Below are 17350 nucleotides of genomic sequence, written 5' to 3'. Positions count from 1 at the left end.
CAGGTCCAGCGGAGCTGGTTTCTCCCGTTCGCGGCCTGGTACCCCTTGGGCTCACCCTGGTCCAGTGGGCTGGGGTGTTGGCGGAGGCCCCGTCTGCACCTGTGCACCGCCGAGCGGCACCTGGGCAGGTAAGCCTGGCGGTGAGGGGTCTTCCTTTCTGTTTCCTCTGGAGCCCGCGGGTTCCACCCTGGCCCTTCCTTTGGCTGTGAGACTGCCCCTTGCTGGGTTCACAGCCCCCTGGAGAACAGAAGAGGCCCCACAGATCCCCGCTAAGCTCTACAGAGACACCGGTCCCTGGGAAAGGGGTGGGAACACAGGGAGGCAGCATTTATGGGTGCTACCATCCCACTTGTGTCTCCCAGTGTGATCTAGGGGAGCCAGGACCCCTCCGGGCCTTGGTTTGTCCATCTGTCCAGCGGGCTGTATGAACCCTGAGGGGACAGCCACATCTACCAGGCTCCCGCCCGACATGCTGGGTGGTCCAGCCTCTGCCCTTTGGGGGCCCTGGTTCCCCTGCTGCGAGCAGTCAGGGAGTACTATCATGGGGAGGGGGCTCAGGTTCAAAGCCCAGCCCCACTGCTGACACTCTGCCCTTAGGGGGAACTGGAAAATTCCTGTGGCTCACTTTCTATATTTGCAAAAGCTGGATCTAGGGAACTATAGGGGTGTTGGGAGGAGAAAAGGAGGCCATGTACCCCAGGTTTGACAAGTCTGCCACATTTACACACACTATCATTCTGGACTTGTCCTCAAATCCCCCCACCTTGGGGCAAATGAGCTGGAGGCCCATTTGATGGAAGAAGAGATATGTTTGTAGGGGACCCAAAGTCAGCAGAGGGGCAGAGCAGGACAGAGCCCTAGCCTGGGGTACGAAAGCCCCATCTGTGTCCCCTCCCCGTAGACTGACTGCTGTGCCCCATGGCCCATTTGCTTTGCAGACCCTGGGCTGGCAGGTGCTCTGCCCCCGACCAGGAATCAGGCAGGACAGGGAGTTCCTGTCTTGGCTCAGTGGTTAACGAATCCGACTGAACCATGAGGTTGCGGGTTTGATCCCTGGCCTCGCTCAGTGGGTTAAGGATCTGGCATTGCCGTGAGCTGTGGTGTAGGTCACAGACACGGCTCAGATCTGGTGTTGCTGTGGCTCTGGCGTAGGCTGGCGGCTACAGCTTGGATTCGACCCCTAGCCTGGGAACCTCCATACACTGCGGCAGCTGCCCTAGAAATGGCAAATAGACAAAAAAGAATCAGGCAGGACAGCTGAGCGCCTGGGGCGACCTGCCACCAGTCTCCAGCCTCAGTGGGCCTGGCCTGGCCCATCCCAGTGTTTTCTGGCACCTTTGGTGTTCTCGTTTGGTCCTTTATGTAGAAGCGGGCTGGGGGATCCTCCCAGCCCTGTGACCCCCTTCCCCCCAGCTCAGAAGGGTTAAGTGGGATTTGAACCCAGGCCCAGCTGAACCCCCAGAGACTAGGAAGCCAGGCTTCTCCCAGAAGGAGTTCTCTGGGGAAATGGCCCCAAAGGGTGGGGTGGACTGGAATGAGCCAGGCGGCCCACTGGGGCTTCAGAATTGGACTCTGCTGAGAAACAGCAGCTGGTTCATAGAACTGCTGGGTGAGCCTGAGCAGTTCTGAGAGGTGGTGTCAGGGCCAGACTCAGCTCCTCCTGCTCTGTGCGCTGGGGGCCCTGGGGGCCGAGGGGCAGGGCGCAGTGGGCGTGGTGCCTGCCCAGCACTCAGCCAGCGTCATCTTTCTCCTCCTCTGGACTTTGTCTGGAGCCCAGGTGGGGCCTGGGGGGGAGAGGGCACACCTGCTTCCCAGGGCGGGGCCCTGTCCCCTGGCAACCTGGGGCAGAGCAGGCTGGGAGGTCTCTGTGCTGTCCACACGGAGCCAGGCTTAGAGGTTGTTACAGGTGGAGAGCCAGCAGGTGAGGGCCAGGCAAGTGTCCCATGTGGGGTGGGGTCTGCTTTGGCATGGGATTTTGTGTGCCAGGGGCCCCATCTGGTCAGCTGGGGGGCTGTCAAGGGGAAGGGAGGGAGCCCCCATCACCAGCCCTTCCCCACCCCATTTCTCCTGGGCCCAGTGAGGCCCCAGGGGCTGGGGGGGGGGCCTCCCCTTCCTCCACCCCCAGGCTGGCTCCAAGGCCTGAATCAAGTCCTTTTTACTCCGTACCTGCCCAGGGGAGCAGAGGCCTGTTATGAACCTTGCTGGGGTCCCGGTCCCCACCTTGGGCTTCAGGCCCCCAAATCTGAACCCAGACCCTCTAATGCATCCCAGGGCCAGAGGCACAGCACCCTCCCCAGCCCCCCACTGCTCCAGGGATTCTGGAGTTTTCTGGAGAGATGCTTATCAGCACCAGCAGAGTCTGGCTTGGGGAGCCTTGAGCTGCCTGCCCCCCACACACACCATGGGCTCACAGGAGGTGGTAAGACAGTCTCAGCGTGTGGGGGTGTCTAGCCTCGGAGAGGATGGCTGGGATCCCATGGGGCCGGGCAGAAACTGACCCAGTGTCCAGGGGTGTCAGGGGCCTGGGGCTCTGCCCAGCTAGGGTCCCAGGGACTGTGCCCCAGGGGATGGAAGAGACCCCTTGGAGCCCCTCCCTACTGGGTGGCCGACCCAGCCCTGGGCTCCTACAGCAGACCTTTGCCTGAGGGCTGGAAGCCAGTTGAGGCAATGAGGAAGCAGGTGTGTGGAAACAGGGGCCATAAATTCAGTTTCAGTTTGGTATCCACAAGGTGCACAGCAGGGCTGGGAAGGAGAAATCCAGGGGGCCTTCCCAGAGAGGAGGAGCCTGACGGGGCTTGAGGGCTCAGGCTTCGGCACCTGTTGCTCCATCCCTCACTCTGTGAGGTCCTCATCTCTCTGGGCCTTGGTTTCCTTTGCTGTAAGCTGGGGACAAGAATGGCCCCCTCATCACAGGCTCTTACAAGAAGCAAACAAGGAGGCAGGAGGCTTTGATGGATAGATTGACACATTTGCATGGCGCCTCCGAGGGCTCCTACATCAGTCTTCCCTACTGGGGTTTCTCTGCCCCAGGCTTGGGCTCAGGCCTCCTTGCTCCTCCCCAGGCCCTGTGGGGGTGGGGATGGGGGCTGCCATGTCCCATTTTACAGAAGGGGAGACAGGCTTTGCAGGAGGGAATGCCTGCCCAAGGGTCACTCTGTGATCAGTGGTGGCTCTAGGTTTAAATAGTAATATCACAGTGACAGCATTTATCTAGCACCTACTCTACACCAGGCACAGGACTGAATTTCTGTGGCAGCCCTTTCACGGCGGTCACTGCATGCTCTGCCCCATCCTGAAGGCCAGAGGGGAGTGGAGACTGACCAGGGACCAAGCCAGTGGGGCCCTGGGGCCTTGAGCCTTGCCCTGGCCTCAGTGAATCACCCAGGAGGAATGACCTGGGGAGGGAGTGGTGCCCTCAACCTTGCCCCACCCGCCAGGAGACCCGATACCCTCTGGGTGTGCAGTTCGCCACCCCCCACCTGAGTTAATGTCCTATGTGGCTTATAAACCCTCCTGGGTGAGCCTCCAGCCACTCACAAGGCCAACACTCCTGTGTCACCTCTGCCACACCCCACCCCAGGGCCCCTGGTGTGGGGACTGGAAGGAAACAGACCTGCCCAGCCCCTTGAGGGGGGGCTCAGGACGGGGGGGCAGACCACAAGAGGCAGGCATCCAGGCCAGAATGTGGGCTCTGAGGACCAGAGTGAGACCACAGCTTGTTCAGCAGCTTTTATTAAGTGCCCGCTGTGTACCCAACCCTGGGCTGTGGGACAGGATGCTTATACCTAGGTCCCTGCCAGGGAGAGGGTCCTACTGATACCTTCAGACTGAGGAGGCAGGTCTTAAATAACCTTCTTCCTCTTTCAGAGATGCGTGCATCCCCATGGGGCCTGTGGGGTCACTGGGATAGAGGTTCAGCCAAGCCTGCTTGTTTTTTGTTTGTTAAAGGGCCACACCCTGGAAGTTCCCAGGCTAGGGGTTGAATCAGAGTTACAGCCGCTGGCCTATACCACAGCCACAGCAACTCAGGATCCCAGCCACATCTGTGACCTACACCACAGCTCACAGCAATACCAGATCCCTAACCCACTGAGTAAGTCCAGGAATCGAACCCACATCCTCATGGATAGTAGTCAGATTGGTTTCCGCTGAGCCATGATGGGAACTCCCAAGCCTACTTGTTTTAAATACTGTTTTCCTAATTATGAGTTAGACGGATTGGGTGATACTAATGGGTTAGTTGTAACACGGTTCCCCATTATAGAGACCCTCAGGGAGGGTCTGCATTTTTCTTTTTTTCTTTTTTCACCACCCTACTGCATATGGAATTACTGGGCCGCAGTTGCAACCTAGCCATGGCAATGCCAGGGATTGAACTTGTGTCCCATCGCTCCTGAAACACCACCGAACTGTTGCGCCACGGTGGGAACGCCTATATTTTTCTTTAAAAAAAAAATACATTTAGGAGTTTCTGTTGTGATTCAGTGGGTTAAGAACCTGACATAATGTCAAGGGTTTGATTCCTGGCCTCGCTCAGTGGGTTTAAGGATCCAGCATTGCCCTGAGCTGTGGTGTAGGTCGCAGATTCAGCTCAGATCTCGTGTGGCTGTGGCTCTGGTGTAGGCCAGCAGCTGCAGCTCCGATTTGACCCCTAGCCTGGAACTTTCATATGCCACAGGTATAGCCCTAAAAAGAAAACAAAAAACGAAAAATAAAACAAAGCAAAACAAACCAACCCTCCCCCAAACTACAGTTAGCTTTTATAAACAAGTTGGCGTAAAAAGGCATCAATATACCCATAGTTGTGGGGGCCCCAGGGGCCCAAGGAGAGGGCAAGGACTGCCCCCCTTCCTTTCCTTGGCTGTAAAAAGGTGATGCCACAATGCTGAGCAAGTGCATGGGAGATACTCAGGCCAGAGGGCAGGGACGAGCTGGGGGCTCCCTGGAGGAGGTGTCATGTGGGTTGCAGCAAAAAAAGCTATGCAGGTGCAGAAATGAGGGTCCTCCAGGCAGAGGGAGGAGGAGGTTGGGACTTGGAGGTCTGGCACCTGGAGAGCTTAGGGGTCTGAGCTAAAGCCAGGTGGTGAGATTGGGTGCTCTGGAGAGGGTGTGAGGGTACTGTTCTGGAGATGCCAGGAGCCTTGGAGATGTGACAGCAGGTACCTGGCCTTGGTGAAGGCTCCTGGAGCTGTGCTCAGACAGCTCAGGAGTGGGGGCTGGGCCCCCTGGGGCACTGCCTGGCCCAGGGCGTTGCCTGGCCCAGGAGGACAAGGTCCAAGGCGCTCCCTAGCCCATCCTGGCTTTATGGCGCTGAGGTGGGGGATTGTCTTGATGGGAGGAAGTGTCCCACTGGACAGGTGCAGGGAAAGGAACCAGGATGTGGGAGTCTCTGCCCGTCACCACCCTGCTCTGGGCCTCAGCTTCCCCACGGACATCCCTCAGCAAGGGCAAGCCCACAGGGACCTTCTGTAAACATCAGATGAAAAAAAGCACAGAAGGAACCTCAGTGTGTGTTTCCCCTGGGAGACAAGCTGTCTGGGGGTGGTGCTGGGTTGACATGGAGAGCTGGGTAGGAGAAGAGAGGAAGGAGCAGGGTAGCAAGGAGCTCAGGTTGTACCAAGTCCGGGATATGAGGTGGGAGGGGTGCCTGCCAGTGTTAGAAGCACAGGAGGCAAGTTGCTGGGTCAGTACAGGGGCTCTCAGGGATTCAGGTGTGGCTGGATCCAGGAGCTCAAACAATGTTTTTAGGATGCTGTGTTGAGGTTAGCAGTGCTCTTAAGCATGCTCTGTCCACAAGGGGACACATGGTTTCCCAACAGTTCTTGGCTGCATACCACCAGCCTAACAAACCCAGCGGAAGAGGGTCCAATTTTCCAGAATGATTGCAAAGTTAATTGTGAAATCCAAGGATTTCACGTACTTGGCTGGATTGGGTCACATTTCCATCCCTGAGTCAGTCACAGAGGTCAGAGGGTGGAATGCTCTGACTGGCAGGGCTGGGTCACTTGCGCTTCCCTGAGCTAATCACAGAGGCCACCTGGGCAGGACTTTGCCCTCAGAGGACTGAGAATCATCCCTCTCCCTAAGTTTTCTGACGTGGTGGCTGAATTGTCCTTCTCCTCCTCAGTCAACCCAGACCATCTACACTCTGGGAAACTGTGGTGCACGGAGACCCCCAGAACATGGACCGAGTGACCAGATACCCCATCTTCAGCATCCCCCACTCACCCCGTGTGGCTGGTGTGGCCTTTGATGACGGGGACACCAGCTACACGTTCGAGCTGGTGGGTGTGGCCAGTGGCTGGGGCCAGGACAAGCCGCAGGCATGGCCCGCTGACCACGAGGCCTCACTGGAAATGGCGTGGACAGAGAGGTCGCACGGCCCGCAAGCCTTCACTGCGCAGCCACCCCCATGGCCGGAGGATGACGAAGACGAGGAGGTGAAAGCCTGCCACCTGGAGGCCCAGCACGTTCCACCCCGGCGGCCCTGGGACCTGGAGCAGGAGCGCCGGCTGGTCATCCAGGACCAGGCCGTCAGGAGGAGTGACACGGTGGCCACGCTTCACTTCCATGGGGAGCCCAGGACCCCCAACCTCCTGCCGTCCACAGCCCTGGAGGAGAATGGGATTGACCGCGAGCAGATTGACTTCCTGGCCGTCAGGCAGCAGTTTCTGAGCCTGGAGCAGGCGAACCCGCCCCCCGGGGTGGCCCACGTGAATGTGGGGGCCCCTCGGAACACGCCACCTGGGGCATCCCAAGGGAATGCAGGGGCCCCTCGGAACCCCCCACCTGGGGTGACCCAGGCCTCCAAAGCCTGGAAGGGGCTGCCCCTGGCCAATGGGTATGTGGTCCCAGTCAAGCCCCAAGCAAAGGAGGTGGTCATGGAAGAGAAGAGGGTCCACAGTTTGCCCACCAGGTCTGGCGTCCCAGCCGTGGATGACCGTGGTTCCCAGGCCCGAGACCGGTCCCCAGAGCCCCCCAAGGAGACGCCCATTGAGCGGGAGATCCGGCTGGCCCAGGAGCGGGAGGCGGACCTCCGAGCACAGAGGGGGCTGCAGCAGGCGGCCGGCCACCAGGAGCTGGTGGAGATCCCGGCCAGGCCGCTGCTGAACAGAGTGAACCTGGCTGTGGGGCCGTGGCGGGACAGGGGGCGCCCATCACTCTACATGCAGCGGGACATTGCCCAGGAGTCACAGCGTGAGGAGGACCACCGGCGGGAGGGCCTGCAGGTGGGCCGGGCATCCACGCCCGATGGGTTCTCTGAGGGCCCCCAGCCTCCACTCAGGAGGGCCCACAGCTCAGACTCCATCCTGGGCCCCGCCCCAGATGCCCGCGCGGCCAGCCCCACTCCAGAGGTGAGGAAGGTGAACCGCATCCCACCGGATGCCTACCAGCCATACCTGAGCCCCCAGAAGCCCGCAGGAGAACTCCCAGTCTTCTGCACCTATGGCAAGCCCAGCGGTCTCTCTGCAGGTGAGACCAGGGCTGTGGGCTCTCCGAAGGCCACACAGTCTCCAAGGCATCCCTCAGAATCCTCTGGCACAAAGCAGGAGCCCCCCCGCCAACCCCTGCCCACCAGCGGGAGTGTCGTGCGATGGAAGTACTTTCGCCTGCGTCCCCTGCGCTTCAGGGTCCCCAGTGAGCCTGAGAAAGCTGAGGCCCCCCGAGTGTGGGGCTGGGAGGTGGCTGGGGCACCAGCCTTGAGGCTGCAGAAGTCCCAGTCGTCTGAGCTGCTGGAGAGGGAGGTGGAAAGTGTCCTGCGGCGGGAGCGGGAAGTAGCCGAGGAGCGGCGGAGTGCTCTGTACCCTGAGGTCTTCTCCCCAACTCCAGATGAGTACTGTGACCAAGATTCTAGGAGCTCCTCTGGGCCATCTGGTGAGGAGGGTCCTGGGGATGGCTGCTTTGCTCCAGTCTCAGAGGTTGGGGTAGAGGAGAGTGGGGAGGAAGGATGTGGCGGGGGGAGAGGTGTGGGGACATCTGGGGGACTTTGTCTGCTCCCCCAGTTGGCTGGTCCTGTTTGCCTGTCCATCTGCCTCAGTGGTAGATTTTTGGAGTAAGATGTCACTTTTGCCTTGGACTTTTTGCTTTATGGATTTGGACACTATGTTGTTAGACGCACACAGTTTACAAATGTTCTAACCTCCTCTAGGTCAATTACTCCTTTTTGCTAAATATCCCCCATGTCACCTTTTTTTTGTTTGTTTTTTTTTTTTTTTGGCTTTTTAGGGCCATGCCTGCAGCACATGGAAATTCCCAGGCCAGGGGTTGAACTGGAGCTACAGCCGCCGACCTACACCACAGCCACAGCAACCTACACCACAGCTCATGGCAACACTGTATCCTTAACCCACTGAGTGAGGCCAGGGATCTAACCCATAATATCATGGTTACTAGTTGGATTCATTTCCGCTGCACCACAATGGGAACTCCCCCACCCCATGTCACTTTAAATGTGCTTCTCCTTGCATGGTCAGTCCATCTGTCTACCCACTTCCCCCAGACTGGCTATTTTCTTTTTTTTTAAATAATTTTATTTTCATTTTTTTTGTCTTTTTGCTATTTCTTGGGCCGCTCCCACGGCATATGGAGGTTCCCAAACTAGGGGTCCAATCGGAGCCGTAGCCACCAGCCTACACCAGAGCCACAGCAACGCAGGATCCGAGCCGCGTCTGCGACCTACACCACAGCTCACAGCAACGCCAGATCGTTAACCCACTGAGCAAGGGCAGGGACCGAACCCGCAACTTCATGGTTCTTAGTCGGATTTGTTAACCACTGCGCCACGACGGGAACTCCCAGACTGGCTATTTTCTTTCTTTTTTTCTTTCCCTCCCTCCCTCCCTCCCTCCCTCTCTCCCTCTCTCCCTCTCTCTCTCTCTCTCTCTCTTTCTTTCTTTCCTTCCCCCCTCCCTCCCTCCCTCCTTCCTTCCTTCTTTCTTTCATCTATTTATCTATGGATCTATCAGTTTTTTCAAACTGCTGTCTGCTCTGTCTGTCCATTCACCCATCTCTCTCTCTCTCTTTCTTTTTTTTTTTTTTTTTTTTTTTTTTTGGCTTTTTGCCTTTTCTAGAGCTGTTCCCGCGGCATATGGAGGTTCCCAGGCTAGGGGTCTAATTGGAGCTGTAGATGCCGGCCTACATCAGAGCCACAGCAGTGAGATCCGAGCTGCGTCTGTGACCTACACCACAGCTCACGGCAACGCCGGATCCTTAACCCACTGAGCAAGGCCAGGGACCGAACCCGAAACCTCATGGTTCCTAGTTGGATTCATTAACCACTACGCCACAATGGGAACTTCCATTCACCCATTTCTTAAACTTGTCCAGCCTCTTAGCCAGAGATGCTGTGTCTCTCACACTGGGATATGACAGGTGTCTGCCCTCAGGAGACTCTGGGACCCTCCCTAATACCCCTTCCTCCCCCCGCTACCCCCCAGGCATCACCGGCAGCTATTCGGTGTCTGAGTCACACTTTTTCACCCCCATCCACCTGCATCCGGGACAGACATGGACAGCAGAAGCCCCAGCCGAGGCTGCTCCTTGGCAGAGAAGGAAGAAAGAGCAGTGGGTGAGTCTCGAGCCCTGCCCTCCCCTTACAGGCCTGGCCAAGGACTGACACAACCCAGTAGGGCCATGGAGGGTAGGGCAAGGCTGGAGCATGATCTGGGTGTGAGTCCTTCCTCCCTCACTGCCCCACTGGTGACCGAGCTTCCCTGTCCCACGTACAGAGGCACTGAGTGGATAAATGGTGTTTCTTCATGTCTGGGTCATCTAAGCAGGGACCCACCATGAAGCTCTTCCCAGAGCCAAAGGCAGAGGGTGAGCTCTGCCTGGGTAGGGAGAGCAGTGGCAGTCTCTAAAATCACCCTTATTGTTTGCATGTGTTTGTTACCATCATGGTTATTGCTGGCTATTATCCACATGTCACATGGGATGTCCCATGATGCTCTAGGTACTGTGCCATTAACATCCTGGAGGGATAGTTTGTCACCCATTTTTTGGAGAAAGCCAGAGTGCCACATGCCCAGAGTCATATAGCCCGAGTTTCCAAGCCAGGACTGGAACCCAGGCCTGGGCTCAAAACCCTGCATTTGTAACCGTGAGGCCCCCTTCCTCCTGGGCAAACAGCTTTGACACCACGGAGAATCACACCAGCCAGGGGCTCACCACCTGGTGTTCACAGTCTGGCCTGCAGAGTGGAGCCCAGGGACCCAGAGGCAAGTTCCAGCCCTGCCGCTTGCCAGCTGTGTGATGGGCAAGTCCCTGGCTCTCCCTGTCCCTCAGTCTCCTCCTCTGCCAAAGGAGCGTGATAGTAAAAACAGCCCCCTTTGAATCTTAGGGTAGGGCATGGCCGTAGCAGGAGCTTCGTAAGCATCAATTGTGTTCATTGCAATGATGATATTTACAAAGAGAAATTAGCTGCCTATGATGGACCAAGACTTTACTGAGGGGAACAGCATGAGGGAACAGGGAACAGCATGGTGGGTGGCTTTAAGTATGGGATGATCAAGGGGCACTTGGGGGGACAGTGGGCTGTCCCTTCTACCCCCCATGATGGAAGGGGCTGTGCATTGAGCCCAGGTGGGGTCTGGGCTGGGACGGGGTAGAAGGTCCTGGGGCTGACATATGTTTCTTTCCTGTAGTATGCTGGCATCAAACCCTTGGACCACGTCAACTTAGAGGTGAGCGTGCTCATGGGGGCGAGGGCCCGAGCCTTTCCCTCCTACATCTGTACTCCCTGCCCCATTGCATCAGGGCCATCAGAAGTCTTTCTTCTGGGTGTAGGACTTTCCTGGGTATCTCTTTGATTGAGAGTGTCTGCCAGAGGTGCTGTGATCTGCTTTTGATACCTGCCAGGGATACAGATTATGGAAAGGGGTTCTGCATGCCACCTCTTTACTGATTTTTTTTTGAGTCAACAAGGGCATTTTCTTTGAGATAAGTGTTCATCTGGGAGAGGGAGAAAGCCAGCTACTTCAGTAGATTTGTGGAATACATTTGTATCCCTCTCTGAACTGAGTCCAAAATACCAGACCTGGGCATTTTCCCTGCTATGGAGCTCAGCATGAGTTAGCACATTCCTTGGTGCTATTACTAGGGGTTGAGGGTCTGAAATAGAGGAGGGGATGGTCCTGCTTTACCCCTGATCTAGGCCTCTCCTATGAGTTAGCAGTGGGAGGAGATGTTCGGGAGGCTAGGACCCTGATGGGAAGTGCCCCATCTTGCAGATCCTTGAAGCCACGCGGGTGACCCGCCACAAGAATGCCATGGCGGAGCGCTGGGAAGCAGGCATCTACGCCAGCGAGGACGAGGACTGAGCCTGGGGCCAGCTGCCTGCCCCTGTCCTGCTCTGGCCCCACAGGAACTGCCAGGACCTGCCAAGGCCCCAACTGGACACTCTTTAAATCCAGTTCTGGGGACCACAGATCTCATGCCAACAATCCCAAGGCTGGATACACTTCTGGGCTCAAGGGCTTTCTTTTCTGTTTGTCTTTTCCCGGGAAATTGGTGTGCTTTCTGGGTCTAAGGCTGGGAATGACCCTTTCTGCTCCTACGACTTTGCCAAATGCTCTTGGGTCCGGAAAGGAATGAGACCAGCTCTCCCACCTCCAGATGTAATTGTTCCTGCTGGTCTGAGAGGGGAGACCCTTGATTCCTCCCTCTGGGGAGTCCCAGTCTGACAGGGGAGGCCTGCCCTGCTCCAGCCCCAGGAAACCTCCAGTCTGAGGGAGGAGGCCTGAGTGCCCAATCTGAGGGCCTTCCTGCCACCCTGTGGCCCCCTCCATGGCACATCAGCACAGCTCTGGCAATAGAGGGTCCCATGGGGACAGCCCCGGGCAGAGAAAAGGGCTCGACTTGGGGACAGAACCGGGTCATTCTGCTCCATGAAATAAAGTGGCTGTGTGCTGCCCCCAGCCCTGAGCCTCGTTTCTCTCAGTGACATCACTGCCCCCACCCCCCAGCTTCTGGCTGTCACATCCCCATTCCCAGTGCAGCATGTAGAAGGTGCTCAAGCGGTGCCTGTCCTGTGTGAGCAAGTGACTGTCTTCAGTAGCACCAGGCCCAGCTTTCCCACATGGCCTGGCCAGTCCCACTTGGCTCTTAGTAAGCCCTTGTGGTCTCCGGCCTCTTATGGTCTCGGGGTGCACAGAGGCGTCATTAATTGGGCACCACATGTATACCAGGCAAACAGCAGTGCAGAGCATTCTGGGCGAGGCTGGGGTCCCTGCACCCAAATCCAGTTCTGCTGCCCCTGCTGTTTGGTTGAGGGGTTTCTCCAGCTGCCCTGCCTCCATTTCCCCACCACATGGCAACAGTGATGGGACCACTCGCCCTTACTCCCACCCTGGGGACAGAGGTGAAGCTCTGGCACCTGGGACCTTGACCCCAGACTGACCTCCACAGCAGACCTCCTCCTCCACACCTGCCTCAGCCTCCAGGCTCCCCACCCGCTGGGAACCACTGGTGACACCCACCCTGGCAAGGCCTGTCTCCTTCTGCTGCCCCTAGCCACCTCCTCCTTACAGCTCCTTCTGCAGCTGCCACGAAACCGCCACAGCTATTTTAAGAGCTCCGTCTTGAAAATGGCCCACGCCGGGCCCGGGAGGCAGGCGCAGGCCCGAAATAGCTGAGGCAGGGGCAGTGCTGTGGGGCCCCAAGGGCATCCGGAGCAAGAAGGCAGGCGAGGCCGAGAGAGCGGGGCTGTGTCGGGCAGAACATAGAGTCTGAGGAAGGAGGCAACGTCTGTGTCCAGGGGGAGAGCCTGGGCCTTGCATGCCCCTTGGTGGCCAAGCTCGGCCTTTTCTCCAAGGTTCTGGCAGTGCTGCTCCAGCCCCAAGCACCAACGGCCCTTTAGCAAAGCAGCTTTGGAGCCTCAGATACAACCTGTCTGATTCTCGCCCAGCCCTCTGCCATCTCCCACCACATCCTCCCCCGCCCCCCTCCCCAGGGCCACTGGGCCCCTCCCCATCCCGCTGCTTGCTGCTTGAGGGATCTGGGAGTCTCCTGGGGCAGCTGGCTCAAGCCACCTCACACAGGTGGCTTAAAACAGCACTGATTTGTTCTCTGACAGTCCTGGAGCTCAGCACTCAGACACGGGGCCCCTTCCTCCATCCTCACAGCCAGCAGCATGGCATCTCCTGTCTCACTCTGCCTCTGACTCTCCTGCGTCCCTCTTATGAGGACTTGGTGATGACACTGGGCCCCCAGGAATCCAGAACCATCACCATCTCAGGAGCCTTCACCTATCCCACCTGCAGTGTCCCCTCTGCCGCATGAAGTGACACAACCAGAGGTCCCAGTTCCAGGATGTGGGCATCTTTAGGGGCTGTTATTCTGCTGACGGGACATAGAAAGACGAATGATTCCACTCCCAGGAGGTCCCTGAAGGAGTCCGATCCACAGAGACAGGAAGTAGATGGCGGGGCAGGGACTGGGGGAGGGGTGGGAAGTCAGCGTTTCATGGGGACAGAGTTTCTGTCTGGGGAGGTGAGAAAGTTCTGGAGATGATGGTGGGGCTGGTCACATGTCGATGTGAATGTGCTCACTGCCAATGTGAAGACGGTCAATTTGATGTTATGTATATTTTACCACAATTCTTTAAAAAGAAAGAGGAGTTCCTGTTGTGGCACAGTGGAAACAAATCTGACTAGGAACGATGAGGTTGAGGGTTCAGTCCCTGGCCTTGCTCAGTGGGTTAAGGATCTAGCAGTTGCCATGAGCTGTGGTGTAGGTTGCAGATGCAGCTTGGATCCCATGTGGCTGTGGTGTAGGCCAGCAGCTGTAGCTCAGATTCTACCCCTAGCCTGGGAACCTCCATATACCATGGGTGCGGGCCTAAAAAGCGAAAAAGAAAATGAAAAGGATTCTCTCTGGAAGGCCTCAGAAGGCCCTTGGGAACGATCCAGGGAGTCTACCGTCTACTGGCTTAAAAACATGAGGAGTGTCCCCAAAAGTGCAGTGTCCTTGAAATTCCTGATTCATACCGACTTTCGGTGAGACCAGTGGAAACTTCTTGTTTTGATGACTCACTTTTTGCTGGATTCTACTCCCAGGGCTGTGCCCTTAGAGATTGGAAAGAGAACTCTATCCACCTGCCAGGCTGGCATCCCAGAAGCCGCCGGAGGGAGAGAGGTTTAGATGAATTCTTAGCATGATTCTCAAAGGTGGGAGGGCCGAAGGGTCTGTCTGAACAGAGGGACTTCGGGGCCGTCTCCAAGGACAAAGTGGAGACAGCCACGTTGGCAGGTCCCGAGGCCACTCATTCTTTCCTTGTTTCCTCCCAGATCGGGGTATTATGATCTGGGAGGGCAAGGAGTTCTTTCGAAGGCCATTAGAAAGGCTGAAATATAAAACGAGTTTCCAGCTGAAAAGCCAGAACCCTTCCTCTCTCTCAGCATTTTTCCCCTACTCCTCTGGCGGCATCGCTCCTACTTAGTTAACTCCTGCAGGACCAGGTAGGGGTCAAAGTCCCAGAGCCAGGCCACCACTCTGGGCTCTGGTGCTCACGACCTGAGCATATCTGTCATCTTCCTCCATGTGACAACCAGCCCAGCCTTCAGTGTTCCAACTGTACCTGCCAGGAGCTGTGGTCATCCATGGGGATGCTGCTAGCTCTGGGGGACCCCCACCCACTCACACATCTGGATTCAGGGCTGCCATCAGCCGCGGTGGCAGGGGGAGGGTTGTGAGATAAAACTCAGACACCTGGTTACATTTGAAAATCAGGTCATCTGTGAATAATTTTTTCAGTGTTTAAGTATACCCCATGCAATATTTAGGGCATACTTAGGCTTTAAAAAAATCTCTCATTGTTGGAGTTCACTGGTGGCCTAGCGGTTAGGGATCCACTATTGTCCCTGCCATGGCACGGGTTCGATCCCTGGCCCGGGAGCTTCTGCCTGCCATGAACGCAGCCCCCCAAAAAATCACTCATTGTTTATCTGAAGGACAAAGGTAAGTGGGTGTCCTGCGTTTGTGTCTGCTGAGTCTGACTGCCCTGGATGGGGTGCCATGGCCGGGTCTTGGCCAGGCTGGCCGGCTCTTCTGGGAGGAGCTTACAGGAGTCCTGGGCACAGCAGGAGAGGGGGGTTCCAAGCACAGCCTTTTCAGATGCTTGCATCTCACATCACCTTTTTTGCTGTCCCTCCAGCCAGCGCCAGCACCAGGTGCGTGACCAGCCCTGAGTCAGGACAGACAAGGGACTGCGAGGCTGGGCAGTGATGGGCACAACCTCCAGCTGCAGGGCAGGTGGACTGTGTGTCATCCTGCTCCCTGGAGGCAATGGGCAACACGGAAAACGTTCGGACACCCAGCCCAGAGGCTGCAGGTCCAGCTGTGACGCTTGGGGACATGCCGGTGCTCCTGGACAAGGAGCCTCAGGTGTGAGGGAGAAAAAGGGCAACACCTCCCTGCCTGGTATCAACTCCTCCCTGAGCCTGGGGCACCCAGGCCTTTTGGAAAAGGAGGAGGTCCACCCTGCTGCAGGAGGAATCGTCCTAAGGCCCTGATTGCAGAGGGAAGAGGTCCAGGGCGTGAGTCACAGAGAACTCCACCCACTGTCCTTGGTCACAGCTGGTGGTCCTGTTCATAAAGACAGGTCAAGAGTAGTGCTCGTGAGCTCAGCCCAGTTGTGAGCCTGGACGGAGGGATGTGTTCACGTGTAGCTTAAAGATGGGACACTGATTATTGCAGAAAAGAACCTTTGGACAGACTGGCTGAATTAGCGTTTGCAGAAACACAGATGAACCCATCTGGCTGCTTTGAAAACACCCATTTATTTTCCCTTTTCTTTTCAGCCACACCCATGGTATGTGGAAGTTCCTGGGTCAGAGATCATTCTGGTGCCACAGCAGTGACAATGCTGTCGCCCCTCCCTATTTTCCCACAGTTTCTGATGGGTGGAAGGCAAGTACAGTGTGCCTGGGTCCTCTGCTCAGGGTCCTCCGCTCAGGGTCCTCCAGGCTACAATTAAGATGTTGGCTGGAGAGTTCCCTGGTGGCACAGTGGATTAAGGATCTGGCATTGTCACTGCAGTGGCTTAGGTTGCTGCTGTGGCACAGATTCAATCTCTGGGCCAGGAACTGCCACATGACTCAGGCATGGCCAAGAGAAAAAAAAAAGATGTTGGCTGGGCTGCCTTCTCATCTGAAGACAATTGCTTCCAGGCTCTTTCATGGGTTAGCAGAATTATTTTCTTACATTTGTAGGACTAAGGTCCCAGTTACCTTGCTGGCCACCTCCCAGGTCTTTGCCGCAAAGTCCCCTCCACAAGCAGTTCAGCACATGGCTATTTGCCTTAATAAAAGACCTCCCTGATTAGGCCAGGCCCACCCATAATGTTCTCTCTTTTGATCAACTCAAAGTCAGCTGATGTGAGGGCCTTAACTACATCAGAAAAAGCCCTTCACCTTTACTACGTCCCGCCCACACTCAAGGGGGTTACACAAAGTGTGCACAATCCAGAATTCTAGCCATTTATGGGGGGACCTAGAGTGGGGTTTAGAGCATGGGTTCTGGTGTGAGCAGTTGGGTCTGAACTTTGTCCCCAGCTCCTTCTCGTCAGGTTATCATGAGTTAAACAGCCGCTGTCTCCCTTCCAACAAAGACAAAGTAACCTGTTCACTCACAGGCTGGGGGCAGATGAGACAAAAGGTTTGACAATTCTTCGCCCTTGACATCTCAACAGGCGGCAGGGGGCCAGATTCAGAACACAGGCTCCTCTTGGCCATCCATGTTTCATTTTTTCTCATTTTTAAGGAATTTGCCAACATTTAAAAATCAGGAAATTCTTATAAAAGTCTAGATCTCTCGCTTTTCTTGAGGAAGCCACACACAGCTGAGGATGGGGCAGCTCTGAGCAGATCCTTCGGGGAGAAGCCCTCCCACTGTGTTTCCCCATACGTCCCTGCCCCAAGAGAAGTGGAGAAACTGTAATCGAATAAAAATTAGTGTGGACCTGGAGTTCCCGTCATGGCTCAGTGGTTAATGAATCCGACTAGGAACCATAGGGTTGTGGGTTTGATCCCCGGCCTCGCTCAATGGGTTAAGGATCCGGCGTTGCCGTGAGCTGGGGTGTAGATCGCAGATGCAGCTTGGATCTCACGTTGCTGTGTCTCTGGCATAGGCTGGCGGCTACAGCTCCGATTAGACCCCTGGCCTGGGAACCTCCATATGCTGCGGGTGCGGCCTTAGGGAAAAAAAAAAAAATTAGTGTGGACTTTGGTGAGAGAAGTTAAAAAAGAAAGAAAAAGGAAATCCTCCTTTACATCTTTTTTAACACCCCAATCCCTGCCATGCTCCCTCCCCACATCTGCCTCTCAGTCTCAGACGGGGCAAGACCTGGACCTAG

At 56.4% G+C, this 17350-nt stretch overlaps 1 protein-coding gene across 5 annotated transcripts; it reads left to right on the top strand.

Annotated features, from left to right (window-relative positions):
- The first annotated feature begins 13 nt into the window (after positions 1-13).
- MISP (mitotic spindle positioning) lies at positions 14-11915 on the top strand. Of its 5 annotated transcripts, XR_014837937.1 has the most exons (6): positions 14-128; positions 6128-8239; positions 8308-8604; positions 9108-9568; positions 10644-10682; positions 11229-11915. XR_014837937.1 is itself a non-coding variant. In XM_085013570.1 (5 exons), the coding sequence occupies exons 2-4, from the start codon at positions 6183-6185 to the stop codon at positions 10678-10680; spliced, it is 1215 nt and encodes a 404-aa protein (XP_084869696.1). In that variant the 5' UTR covers positions 14-128; positions 6128-6182; the 3' UTR covers positions 10681-10682; positions 11229-11915. The 5 variants fall into 5 exon arrangements, 3 of the variants coding, with proteins under 3 accessions (XP_084869696.1, XP_084869695.1, XP_020939950.1); XR_014837938.1 differs by having other exon boundaries at positions 6128-8354; positions 9224-9568; XM_085013570.1 differs by lacking the exon at positions 8308-8604 and having other exon boundaries at positions 6128-7229; positions 9438-9568.
- The last annotated feature ends 5435 nt before the right edge of the window (positions 11916-17350 follow it).

This window comes from Sus scrofa, chromosome 2 (genome assembly GCF_054392235.1).
Source record: "Sus scrofa isolate SSC_HxYL_T2T_F1_AM1 chromosome 2, Sscrofa_HxYL_maternal_Yorkshire_Landrace_v2.0, whole genome shotgun sequence".
In the NCBI taxonomy this organism is placed as follows: Eukaryota; Metazoa; Chordata; class Mammalia; order Artiodactyla; family Suidae; genus Sus; species Sus scrofa.
This window is presented reverse-complemented; position numbering and strand designations above follow the sequence as displayed.

Excerpts from the sequence above, each read along its gene's own strand:
- MISP (XM_021084291.2), top strand. The coding sequence starts at position 6,183 with ATGGACCGAGTGACCAGATACCCCATCTTCAGCATCCCCCACTCACCC. Across the intron at positions 7,876-9,437 it reads GAGCTCCTCTGGGCCATCTG|GCATCACCGGCAGCTATTCG; the intron begins GTGAGGAGGGTC and ends GCTACCCCCCAG. Across the intron at positions 9,569-10,643 it reads GAAGGAAGAAAGAGCAGTGG|TATGCTGGCATCAAACCCTT; the intron begins GTGAGTCTCGAG and ends TCTTTCCTGTAG.